Raw genomic sequence first — 13,289 nt, forward strand, 5'->3', positions numbered from 1 at the left:
TATCGAAAACTATTATTATTATTTTTGAATTTCAGCAACTTACTTTCTCACAACTTCTTAATAATCCGCTAAATCATTACATCATATTAAGCTTCGGTAATAATTAACACATCATACTAAGCTTCTCTTTCTTGGTATTAACTTATTTAGATGTAGCTTACACTTCAATAATACAGAAAATCGACAATGATAACAAAATCATAAATCTTCCCATTAAACGATTAACAAGCCCAACACAAGAGGAACAAATTCATCAACTGTGTCCACAAAATAAAAAAAAACCTCATTCACAGAAAGCTAAGGCAGTAAGACACGGTTTGTAGACATACGAATGCAAAAGTAGAACGTGTATATGACACAAATTCTTATCGATCCGACCGAAAAGAAAATTTTCTAGGACATGACTTTGTTATCCAAATGATGTCCAGATTTTGGCGGGGACACGTTTCATGCTGATATGATCACATTTTTAAAGGACCGAAGCACATATGGGACTCTGCTGGCTATACAATCCATCTGTGAACTTGTTCCTGCTTCTTCTCCTCCTCTTCACAACTGTAAATCCTTCACCATCTCCATTCTTTTGCTTACTCATGTCAATTTCTTTTTCTTTCTCAGTCGAATGAGGCATCACCGCATTCTTTTCATCATTACATTCAGCAAAAGAATCATTATTTTCATCATTACATTCAGCAAAAGAATCATTATTTTGCTGAGCTGACTTGACAAGCAAGCTAAACAGTATCTGCCTTGCTATCTCTGCCTTACTGACATTAGCAGTGGTTTCCATTTGCAATGCATTTCTGGGAACAAACTCTGGTGCATGTGGATTCATGATTCTTCTTGTATCCCCGTATCCACTCCTGTCCCTGGTTTCCACATGCATGCCTTGATTAGCATTGGCATCATGTAAGTTTGTCACAGAACCTGAATCTGAATGGTCAAGTATGGACAGTGTTCCTGATGATGGATTGAATGGTTTGGCTGCAGCTGAAATCTTGCTAGCATTTTTTTGTGTATGTCTTGCATCATCAGAAGCAACGGAAACCTCCTCAGCTTCTGATGAAGACTTCTCGTGTTGGCTTTCACCTTGGCAATAATCTCCCTTTGTTACATTATCGGTATTTACTATAATTTTCTCTAACAAGGGCTTCAAAACTGTACCTGGAGGTGCCACAGCCACTTCTTTGTAAGATATGGACTTTGAAGCCATAAAGCTCAGAGCTGCTGGGCTACCAGAACTTTTGGCTCTAGTAGGTTTTGTTGGACTTAGTTGACCGGTAGAATCTTCTTTGAAAGCTAAGTTTTCAGGCTTCGATTGCCTAGATGAAGATAATATTTTTGAGAGGAATCTTGAACTTGATTTCTGTGGACTTTTCCTGATAACAGTAGTGCTCAGCTTTGAGAGATGAGATCCTCTGCGGCCAAACTTGCTATTCGCAGTGTTCCCAGATCGCCCTTTTGAATTGGCTTCTTGCCAGCCTTCATCTGATGATATCTCCTCCTGGTGAATAGATTCACTTGACACTGGTGGACTATACATAGGGACATTATTGCCATTTTTGTTGAGAATCTCATAATCCACCATGCCAGATCTTTCTTCTGTTTTGTTTTCTGCCATACCAGTAGCATATTCCAAGCCATCATAGACAACACCCACATTGCTTGGTGCATCTTCACGTTGAAGGTTTTGGTCACTTATTGGTAGAAGTATCTGAAAGATTAGAGATATAATCGACAACTATCAGTTGCATAATGAGGCAACACAACAGAAAATTTTACAAAACAAAGGTAGCAGCAGTTTATAATAATAAAGCAATTAATGTCAAATATATAAGGTAACACCATGTAAAAATTTAGCAAAGAACCTTCCCACGCTGCTGTTTTCTCTGAGCATGTTCATTTCTATTGGAATCAAGCTCGGGACTTATAAAATCCAGAAGATCTGACACACTGCATTAAAAGAGTCAGTTTTTTGGTGCCCTGAAATACTGTGTTGTATCTGAAACAAATAACATGGAGATACCAAGCCAGTACCTAAGGTGACCTTTACTTGCAATGGATGCATCTGACTTTGAACTTCCACTTTTGCCAGCTTCTTGCTGCTCTAGAGCTTTTGATTGTAAAAATTCAAGACATGCAGCTGCTTCCTGCATTAGAGTAAACATATTATATATAACTATATAAGCATATATACAGCAACATTTGTCATTACATCTACCAAGTTATAACATTCTTTTATATATACAGACAACAAAAGTCACCACCTGTGTACGAATATCTTCTGATCCAAGCTTCTTTTGAAGTATCTCAAGATTGGTTTGCTCATGTTGCACACTAAGAGAATATGCTTCCATATAAGAAAGAGCTATGGCTATGGCATGATAGCATGTAGCAGTCTGTATATGATCTGGTCCTAATAATCTAATGTTGCATTTAAGAGCTTCATGTATGTACCGGAGTGCCAGATCATTATTTCCTATAGCCTCTTCCACCATAGCCACGTTTATATAAGCCGCTGCAGTGTTTGGATGAAACAGTCCACAGGTAAAATGAAGAAGGAATAAGGTACGATTTATATACCTGAGAAAAAAATACAAAAATCAACAGAAATTCTTCATGGAATAGGCATTCTAAACCATTTTGAAGAGGAGAGTCATTGTAACCTACTTCAAAGCGAGCTCGTATTGTTGCATACGATAGTAAAAGACAGAAAGGTCCCCATAGCTTTTTATTGTGTCAGGATGATCAAGCCCAAGCTCCCTCTCATTTATATCAACTGCTTTTTGCTGATATATTGTGGCCTAAATAAGCAAAACTCGAACAGGTTCATTAGCAACAAAATGATGGAAAGACTCTACTTTCTACACTACATGAGAAGCAAATATAACAGAATCTTCACCTGATTACCATAACCGGCTTGGTAAAGAACCACAGCTAAAAGATTATAGGCACTTGCAGTAATTCGATTATAGGTACCGCAAACAGCCATCATCTTCACCAATGCCTGCAATTAAATAGACAAGTTTTGTATAGAATAACAGATCATGCTTAAGGCAGATAACAAACAAGATGATTATATTGTTACCTTTATTCCATAATGTACAGCTTCCACATTCTTTCCTTTATCGACAGCAATTTTGGCTGATTCTAACAAATTGCGTCCATCTACGGAGAAGCATGTTACATGCTGTAGAATCAAGTATGACACTCTTGGTAATTGGCTCAGTGATATGATAAAACTACTAGATCAAACATAGAATCCGCTTGGAGGTTGATAAAAATCTAAATTCAGTATCCCACCTTGCAAACAGGAACCATGCTGATAATATCATATTTCTTGAAGGGCATGGGAGAATCCAAGTCATAATCCCTCGTAACCAACTCCAATCCAACCTGTACGAGAAAACCATAACATATTACAAACTCATCATCTGAAAATAATAGCACAAGCACAAGCCAAATTGATGATACCTTGTGACAGAGCCCTCTGAGAACTGATAATTTCCTCAACTGCTGAAACTCATCGTTTAATGTCCATCCAAATTTTTTGGATATAACTACACGGAGCCACTCAATTCTGAGATAATGATCATCACTCAGATTTGTTTGGTCAGACGGCCTCATTTGGAAGCCTCCAAATAAGAAATTCAACGTTGATGCAATGACTGAAGATAAGTCTTCCACATAATCAACTGAGGCAATTACTGCTTTAAGTAAATGCTTGAAAGCTCGTGTAACCATCTCATGGATACAAAGTGATTGAATGTGTGGGAGATCCACTGCTAGTTTTACCTGATCCATAAAATGCATGACAAGATCAAACTGTAATACCAAACCAGTTTAAGTACAATAGTAGATTTTTAGCAGTGTAAGAAGGAGGGATCTGAGGGAATAGAACTCTCACCACTTCACCCAATGATGCCATCTGTATTCCTCTTAAATGCATAAAATCCGTTAGTGTGCGGCCATCAACCGGGGAAATCTCAAGCGAACCAAACTCCATAACCTAAAATTGTAAAGAATTCAGTTCTCAGACCATGTAATCATGTTATCCATAAAAATTATTATCTGTTGGAGAATCTGATGGTACCAGCTTTGGCAAAGCGATTTCATCATAATAATCATGTGCCATGGTAATCAGCTCGTCAACTTTCTGTTGCAACAAGAAGCCGCATTAAGTGATAGAATTAACAAAAATTGAAATGTAAACATTGGCATGTTAAAAAAAAAGGGACGAAAAATTGAAAACATGGACAATTTCAAACCTTTGAGTGAAGACCAGTACCAGATACCTTAAGATGCAAAAATGCTGTGTGAGAAAGAAGTTTCTTCAACTCAGTAAAATTTTCTAAATCATCAGTGATTGCTTCAACTTTATCAGATGACCCGTTCACATGCACAAGTTGGTAATCATTTGGGCCTGTCAAATCTGTACCACCTATACTGGTTTCTTCCTTTTCCCTCCTCTTCAATGATTTAAACTTCTTTCCAAGACCATTAATATTTTGTGCAGTTTCATTGCCACTATCTTTTTTGGAAATATTATCTTTTGATATTTCCTGTTTCTGCAGATGCTGTATCCAACTGGAACCAAGTTCCCATCGAATGGACCTTTTAGGAAGAACTGCCTCCTCCTTTAACTTTTCCAAGGATTCTTGAACCTTCTTCCGAACTAGATATTTAGAAGAATCAGAATCACCCAAATTTGATAGAGATGTCACAGACCCTTCCAATTGATCAGCATCAACTGCAGACTGGTGATGAAGCAGTAGCCTCAAACTGTAAATATCTCAGATTCATTAAGATCAAATATTCATGCAGCCTATTACCAACATAAATGGCAATAATATATATATATATAGTTCTCCTGTATAATTTCCCCTTAGGAATTACAAAGCACCAATAATGCCTGGACTAAAGAGATCGATCATAGTTGAAGAGAAGTTTCACATTTAGTATTGTATTAGATTAGATGTGCTCATACCTGCTGATATTGAGAGCATTAACCTCACCATCTTGCTGATCATCTATTTCAATATCTTGAGGTTCAGACTTGCTCATGTTGGTATCACCCACAACCCTCACCGTTGCAGTGTATCCGCAGAGCTGTACAACAACAACAGTCAACGAAGCAGTATCCTGCACCGAAGAAAGAAAAAAAGCATGGGTCTTACATGTGGAAATTTAAGCTCTGAACACATGAACAACTGACAACTTACATGCACAAATACATTCTCATCTGCAGTCAATCCTTTGAGTAAATTCTTCTGTGCTTGCTCCTCCTGCTTACTATCATCATGCTTAAGGATAGTGTCTGCGGCATCACGTTTGACTACAATGGATAGGTCCCCTACATAATCCTCATGCACGATTGAACCCGGAGAACACTTCAACTTGGATGTTATTACATGGTTTATAGCCGCAACAGCCTTAGATATTGAGGTGTCAAGAAACAGATTGTGAAGCAGAAATGCTTTTCTATCTCTGACCTCTCTCTCCTCCTCAGTTTCACAAGGAAGACAAGCCAGAGTAGCAAACTCTTTAGCCCATGGCCTAAGATCATGTTGACCATTTCGCCCCTGACCGCCACAGTATTCATCCTCATCAGCAGGATAGTTCCAAGTAGATGGAGGGAGAAGCCATGTATTAGCTCGCAACCCAAGTGGAAGATTCCCAAACTGATGATCATGAAGGACCAAAATGGTAAGAAGAAACAAACATATAGGTAGCGTTTATTTTGAGGTACAGATACTGAGAGAATGAGAATCAGTATCATGTTTGTTGGTTCAGAGATTGTTATTAAAATTTTTAGAGATAGAGACCGAAATTTTAATAATATTTTATATCTAAAATACCTTCATTTCAATTAATTAATTAATTTTAATTTTTATCTTCCACTTTACACAGAATACTACTGAGATTTATTCTAATCTCTATGTCTTAGTCTCTGTCTCTCAGTCAAACGCATACCATACATATATATAATTTTGAACGATAAAACAAGAGAGTTTCAGTGGCACCTTATTGCGTGCAAGAAAAGCTTTCATGAGAGCGCCATATGCCTGCATTAAAAATTGAACGTAACTGCGGCTCAATTATTATAGCGCGTGCTGCACAAACACAAAACAGAGTGCAAGTTCATACATACGTTAGCGAAAGCTCTGGTGAGGTGTTGGAGAAGATGAAGTAAAGAGTGGGTCCGAAGGGAGCGCTTTCCAAGAGAGTAGAACCCTTTCTCTGATGCAACCACCTCTACTACCTTCCCATTGCATATCTTAATCTACAAACACATTTCAATTCAAAAATAATCATAATTAATTACTATGGACTCAGGCTCCGTTACAGTTACAAAAGATGTCGAAAGCTGCAACCTGAAGTTCAAAGTAGTCTCCCTCACGTCTTTCATCTGCATTCTTCAGCTCACGCCTCTTCAAATCTGCACCAACACAATCCCATAACAATGTGCAATTTAAGCTAAGATTGCAACACAGCAACGAAGGAGGAAAAAATACGAACGTAAAATGGGAGGAGAGAGGTGAGAGAATGAGAAGAAGTCGTAGAATGTTGAGAGCATCGGCGCTGGGTGGAGGGCACGCCTGCCGCCGCCGTTGCCGCCGTTGGGTTTGTCCGGTGAGCTGGAAATGATGTTGTTGTCTAATTGGGCCTTTCCATTCTTCTTGGGCTTGTGGTTGGGTTTGGGCTTGGAGAACCTTGTTGTGCACGAAACGATATCCAATAGTCGGCGCACGTGTTCAACTGCTTGGGACTCCTCTCTATAATCCTCTGAAATATTTTGAGGGACCATACTCGATTAGACAAAAAAATAAATTAATTTAGGTGAAATCGATTACACTTGAAATTGATACCTAAAAGTCGTTAGATGATTTGACTGATTTGATTAAATTTTCATCTAAAATAAAAAACTCACGTGAAGTCGACTGCACATGAGTTTCCACCTTAATCTAAATACATAATACTCATTTTATTTTTCAAAACATATATGTTATATTTCATATTTCAAGGAAATTACAAGACAAATTCATAATGGCCTGTCTAAGCTCTGGCCTTTCAGATTGCTCAAAGTCATAGACATAGTACATTCATAATTAAAGATGGTACGTAAGTATTGAATGTGAGACGAATGTGGACACGCCTTTCAATTATTTTGATTTTTGAGGCTGATGATCAAGGATAAGAGAAACGCTCCTCTAGTGCTCTACCAATATAATATATTCTTTCTTAAAAGATTTATCTTGAAAAAATAATTATTTTATTTTTTAAATAATAATCACGGAATTGGCATTCTACATATGGTTGAAGAATGGTGAAGGAGGAGTTTACATACACTTACCCTCAACCATTCTCAGAAAGCATGGCTTCAAAGTGACAACTTGTATTCTGTCATTTAGTCTCGGCCCCTTCACCTAAAGGAACACATTATTGGGTACTGGCTTAAATGCATTAATTGCTGAAATGCATAGAAAAATGCAAAAGAATGTAACCTGGTGTGATAGAGAATAATTGGTAAAGTGGCATGTCTCCACATTCTGAGCAAGCAACCTTCTCACATCAATTATCTTATCAGTAGATACACCCTTCACCAAAGTTTCAATAGACACAGCAACCCTAATCAGAAATGTATATTAAGCCAAAACCATAATGCCAGTTCTGGAAATCAAAAACCGTACCTTGAGAACAACTTGTGAGTCATATGGGGTGACCACAATTATGTCAACTAAGGAAGGCTCTATTATTGCTGGAAAAGTAGTAAAAATTAAAAAAAGTAGTCGTGAAAACCTAAAAGCATAATATAGTTTAGTTGAATGTTATTTTGAAGTGAAAAGATGATGATATCGTTTCGCAGCAAATGGAGAGCTCTTATAACCTTTATCTTCCTTTTTCTTCTTCGAGGCCTTAGCTTTGTTAGATTTCCCTTTCCCTGATCTGGGGGCCATTGACCTTTCCTTTTTGCCGTCACGGAATAAAGTGTAATTTTGGCAATGAGAAACTTCTGAAATTCATCAGCAACGCCCCCAAAATGATAGCTGAAAACACAAGAAAGGGCGTGAGAAGAAAAGAAAAATAGTGTGCTTTGTGGGCTCCACTTTGTGCTAATAACCAGGCTGGCTTTTCTCATGAAGAATGAAGAACCACGTGTGTAATATAACGCCGAAGGGAGGAGCTGTGTGACCCTAGACTCTCATTCCAGAAGGTATAAAACAAAAACAATGTCACGGTGTCTAAGGAGAAATTCTTGTGTGCGCAATGCGCTGATAATACGAGTTTTAAGTAGGAATATTTGTTTCAGAAATTAAATTCAAAAGTTTTAAGTAGGACTATTTCTTGGTAGGTGAACTTTTTGTGCAGCACGTGTTACACGCCATCTTCTTTTGGAAGGTGATATCTATCAAACAAATAATATTTGATTTTTTAAAAAAAATTTCGATGAAATTTTTAAGAAAATGGTTAAATATTTACAAATTTGTTTTAATTTATTTTTTGTATTTACCTATTAAAAACAAAATTTCATATATTTTTTAAACAGCCCGGCATATAATAATAAAAATCAATACCATTCTAAGCTAAAAATAATAAAAAAATTATGATCAGTTACAAGCAATAACATACCAATAGATCAATTTCAAAATTTTTAACATATTTTTGTTGTTTTCATTTAGAATTAAAATTTTTAATTCAAATCAAGTCTCTCTGTTGCATATTTACTTATTTAAGGAGTATTTTTAATGTATAGTCAAATTAAATCTTGTGTTGATATATATCCTTATGAAAACATTTTAAGTATTTTGAAAAATACGGATATTCCAATTGTTTTAACCGTTATTTTAATTAATATATATTATATATATTTTTTATAATTCCGATACACTTAAAATGTTTCCTATCCTTATACCCTAGACCCCTCTGAGTAAGCAGCACACAATCTTTATAAAGTGACGGGTCAATGCTGATGTTTCCTATCCTTATACCCTAGACCCCTCTGAGTAAGCAGCACACAATCTTTATAAAGTGACGGGTCAATGCTGATGCAACGGATACAGCTACATACGGATGAGGAGATCATGGTGGTTACTTTCAAATAAGTGTTTGGGACATTTTTGTTTTTAATCAAATCAATAGCCTGTCATTATCTTTCTACTGTTTTTTTTTTTTGGTCATGATTATCTTTCCACTGTGAATCTGTGACAAATCAATATTTTTACCATTTTGTTTTTGGACAACATTTTTCCCAAAAGCATCTGTGATAATGGAGCCTTTTGGACTCAAAACAAGAAAGAAACCTCAGCCCGAGCCCAAGCCCAAGAGAGAAGTAAGTATTGGGCCAAGATCCAAATGGCATACCGTGACAGCAACTCACGCGAACGAAGTGATTGCATGTCTCTCGGAACAGGCGAACAGCCAGTAGTGAGAAACCAAAAAGGAAGGCGCGAAAACGTCATAGCAGAGTCAGCGTGAGAGAGTGGAATGCCGGAGCTTCCAGAAGTGGAGGCGGCCAGGAGGGCCGTCGAAGACAACTGCGTCGGAAAGAAGATAGTGAAATGCATTGTTGCTGATGATCCAAAAGTCATCGACGGTGTCTCTCCGTCGGAGCTCCAAGCTTCGGTGGTCGGCAAGACCATTGTCGCAGCTCGCCGAAAGGGAAAGAACATGTGGCTTCAGCTCGATTCACCTCCTTTCCCTTCCTTCCAATTCGGTATTCATCCTCTCTTTCTATGTTGCCTCGTCATTTCGTTGAACCCTAGCGAAAAGAGTGAGCTACTTAATGCATTTTTACTCGTTTATATCTCAGGCATGGCTGGTGCTATATACATAAAAGGCGTTGCAGTTACTAAGTACAAAAGGTGAGGCTACTTCTTACTTGGACAGTGATTTATGAGTTTTCAAGTTGATAACAAAGGGTTTCTTTTTCTTATTTTTATAATTTCACATGCATATCTCTTTTATTGGTCCTCATTTCAAGAGGATATATCAGAGCCTTGTGTCAATTTCTTATTTTATTTTTTCAGCATCTATTTACAAATTTTATTTCATTCTTTGAGCTTATATAATTATTGTTATTCTTTTCTCCGTGTCTATAACTGCTTCAGCTTTGAATGTTACTTCCTGGCAGCGGTTCTGCCCATGAAAGTCTATTGTTAGTTTATTGGGTGTAAACATGCATGCAGGTCTGCTGTAAATGACGAAGAGGATTGGCCTTCCAAATATTCTAAGTTTTTTATTGAGGTAAATGTTGTCCCTGCATTGATCAGTGGAATGCTAGAATTATATCACTAGTTCACTACTTGGACCTGTGATCCCTTGGAATTAAACACCAATTTCATTTTATGCAAATTCAGCTGGGCTAAAAGATGAAAATGCATGTTCTAAAGTGTTTTTTCCTCCCAACATCTCGTTCTCTTTTCTCGAAATGGAATTTGTTGTTGTGGACGCGCATATCTTTATTCAGTTGGAAGATGCAAGTTGATGTGATGTTAGAGTAGGCTAGGTTATGGTTCTGGCAAGTATGACATTTTATTCAATTAATTCGCCTATTTCCATAAACTTGGTTTCATGCTGAGAAAATTAGTATTATCATCTCAATTTAGTGCTTGCGTTTTAATTATTAAAGGAACCTTACTGCAACTAGCTTTGTGTTCAAGTAAAATAATGAACTTTCTAGTTCATACCTATACTAACTAGATTATTGGCACAGCTAGGAGATGGCTTGGAGTTGTCTTTCACCGACAAAAGGCGATTTGCTAGAGTTCGCCTGCTTAAAGATGTATGGTGACTTCCACTTGCTATCCAAGCCTAATTTCCAAACAATTTTTATCAGTAACCTCACTTTTCTCCCCTCCTTGATATAGCCGACATCAGTGCCTCCCATATCTGAACTTGGTCCTGATGCACTTTTGGAACCCATGACACTTGAGGAGTTCACTGAATCTCTGCACAAGAAGAAAACTGAAATCAAACCTTTGTTACTTGATCAGGTATTAGGTGCCTACATTTATCATCACCTTTTAAAGATTATACATATTGTATTTATAGGAGATTTTAATTTTCCAATATCTGCAGAGCTTTATTTCAGGTATTGGAAATTGGGTTGCAGATGAAGTGCTATACCAAGTACGTACAAGCTTCACTTTCTTAATAATTTTGAATCTTTGAGACTCTCCAGTTATGTTTTTAATTTATTAATTTAGACTCTAAGAGTGATATTTAGACTTTTTATATTACATCTACAGGATGATCACTGGAAATCCGATTTTATTTAGGTAGAATTATGTTTGAAAGAATGCTCATTTGCATCCCTGTGTCTTATTACTATGAATATAAATTCGTATTTTTAACTTTCCATATTGCAAAAACACGGGGAGCCCCCTATCCCCATAGTCATTGTTGCAACTTAAACTCATCGTTAAGAAATGGCTATCCAGTGATATAATTCTTGTTACTCTATTCTAATATTCTGATTTGGCACTGTTATTGGTTTGCATTAACCTCAAATTGTTTTGGAATTGTATGCATTTCACAGTATTTAGCATCTGGCTTTGCATTCTTTTGTAGTTAGTAGTTAACATATTATCCTTCTAGTGTTGGATAGAGATCAAACTATAAAATTGCTTGATACCTTTTTCCTTTTATCCAGGCAAGAATCCATCCTCGGCAAACAGCTACTAGCCTTTCGGATGAAAGTTGTGCAGCTTTGCACAAATCCATTAAAGAGGTGCAGAATGTTGTTTTCTTCTTTGAAATGTATAGCTTATCAAATTTATATACTTAATAAAAAATATAGAGGATAAAATATGTAGGTTATTCAATATGCGGTTGAAGTTGATGCTGAATGTAGCTGTTTTCCTCTTGAATGGTTATTTCATTTTCGTTGGGGGAAAAAGACTGGAAAAATAAGTGGTGAGGCATACTTCTCTAATATGTATTAGTTAACAAATAGTTTCATTTTACAGGTCATTGAAAAAGCACTTGAAGTTGGAGCAGATAGTAGTCAGTTTCCTTCTAGTTGGATATTTCATTCACGTGAAAAAAAGCCTGGCAAGGCTTTTGTTGATGGTTTGCTTTCTTACTTTGTGTTGAAAATAAAATTAAGCATTTTGTTGGTACATGTAACATGGATTGTATCACACTGTTTCATTCATGCTGAAATTTCCAATCATCTATTTAAAAGAATATATTTACCTATAACATTTATTTCATTTTTAATAAATATAGTCTTTTTCTTCTGCATGCATTTTATATGAAATGTTCCATACTTCCCATTTCCCAAAAAAAATAAAATGTAAACCATGCTAAACATTTATGAATTTTCATGCGATGGCAGGGAAACAAATTGACTTTATTACTGCTGGTGGCAGGGTATGCCAATCTGAACACTTCCCTTGATTGTCTTTTGTCATTGTGTTTTCTATTTTTCTGATCTGAAGATGCTCTTGGTCCCTAGACCACTGCGTATGTGCCAGAGTTGCAAAAGCTGAGTGGATCACAAGATGTGAAAGAAATTGGAAAATCTAGAAGGCAAACCTCAAAGAAAAAAAGTATTGATGATGACGATGAAGATAATGAGAAACCAACAAATGGGGAAGAGGATGATTTGGGAAGTCTTAAATCAAAGAAGGCGAAAAAAGCAGGAGGTGGAGGTAGGAAGCCTTCCAAAAAGAAGTCTGAGGAAAGTGACTATGATAATGATGGCGATGCCGGTTCTGATGAGAATGATGATAATGATAATGTTGAGAAGAAGAAACCAGGAGGGAAGCAATCAAAGAAAAGAGTTCAAAGCAGTCAAAATAGTAGGAATGCTAGAAGGAAAGTTAAGTAGCCACTATTACGTAGCTTGCTAGCTGCTGTGCTATTCCCTCGAGAACAAGTGAACAACAGAAGGATGGATTATTTTGTACCTGCAACTTAGATTAACTATCTTATGTGTTCTCTGTGTTATCTATTGCCCGGTTGGGCTTCCTCAAATCAATCATGACCTATTTTAATTATTTCAACCAGAAAATTGGGATAAAGGGATCAGCTGACAGGTTTTGTACTTATTGTTAGTAGTCATGTCTCCAAAAATCATGATTATAGTTGTTTCTGAAAATAGAATGGTTAGAGTTATGAAAATACAGGTCAATTTTCATTCTTCATTAGTGATTCAACTAATATAAATTCGATAACCATTTGTGTAAGGAAGTGATTGAGATTGGATTAGCTCATGCCTCATCACATCTCAATCAAGTTTTTACCATATTGTTGCGAAAGCATCAAGGTAATAAGTCATCATG

At 36.7% G+C, this 13,289-nt stretch overlaps 2 protein-coding genes across 8 annotated transcripts; one reads left to right on the forward strand and one right to left on the reverse strand.

Moving 5' to 3' along the window:
- Positions 1-187: 187 nt before the first annotated feature.
- LOC112769298 (protein REDUCED CHLOROPLAST COVERAGE 3) lies at positions 188-8,304 on the reverse strand. Of its 2 annotated transcripts, none has more exons than XM_025813767.3 (22): positions 7,889-8,304; positions 7,692-7,759; positions 7,506-7,598; positions 7,355-7,427; positions 6,520-6,786; positions 6,375-6,439; positions 6,152-6,283; positions 6,024-6,065; positions 5,223-5,681; positions 4,988-5,142; positions 4,296-4,782; positions 4,094-4,156; positions 3,908-4,009; positions 3,475-3,795; positions 3,304-3,396; positions 3,089-3,190; positions 2,903-3,007; positions 2,671-2,804; positions 2,268-2,583; positions 2,038-2,150; positions 1,869-1,953; positions 188-1,714 (listed from the first exon to the last, which is right to left on the reverse strand). In XM_025813767.3, the coding sequence occupies exons 1-22, from the start codon at positions 7,956-7,958 to the stop codon at positions 470-472; spliced, it is 4,590 nt and encodes a 1,529-aa protein (XP_025669552.1). In that variant the 5' UTR covers positions 7,959-8,304; the 3' UTR covers positions 188-469. The 2 variants fall into 2 exon arrangements, with proteins under 2 accessions (XP_025669552.1, XP_025669551.1); XM_025813766.3 differs by having other exon boundaries at positions 4,269-4,782.
- A 904-nt stretch (positions 8,305-9,208) lies between these two features.
- On the forward strand, positions 9,209-13,151 carry LOC112769309 (formamidopyrimidine-DNA glycosylase-like). 6 transcript variants are annotated; one of them, XR_011876215.1, is made up of 10 exons: positions 9,209-9,715; positions 9,812-9,863; positions 10,188-10,245; positions 10,715-10,783; positions 10,869-10,994; positions 11,080-11,130; positions 11,654-11,731; positions 11,801-12,072; positions 12,341-12,375; positions 12,461-13,151. XR_011876215.1 is itself a non-coding variant. In XM_025813785.3 (10 exons), exons 1-10 carry the CDS (start codon positions 9,487-9,489, stop codon positions 12,833-12,835), a joined length of 1,173 nt encoding a protein of 390 aa, XP_025669570.1. In that variant the 5' UTR covers positions 9,209-9,486; the 3' UTR covers positions 12,836-13,151. The 6 variants fall into 6 exon arrangements, 3 of the variants coding, with proteins under 3 accessions (XP_025669570.1, XP_025669569.1, XP_072081388.1); XR_011876216.1 differs by having other exon boundaries at positions 11,801-11,916; XR_003186450.3 differs by having other exon boundaries at positions 11,817-12,072.
- The last annotated feature ends 138 nt before the right edge of the window (positions 13,152-13,289 follow it).

This window comes from Arachis hypogaea, chromosome 18 (genome assembly GCF_003086295.3).
Source record: "Arachis hypogaea cultivar Tifrunner chromosome 18, arahy.Tifrunner.gnm2.J5K5, whole genome shotgun sequence".
Lineage (NCBI taxonomy): Eukaryota > Viridiplantae > Streptophyta > Magnoliopsida > Fabales > Fabaceae > Arachis > Arachis hypogaea.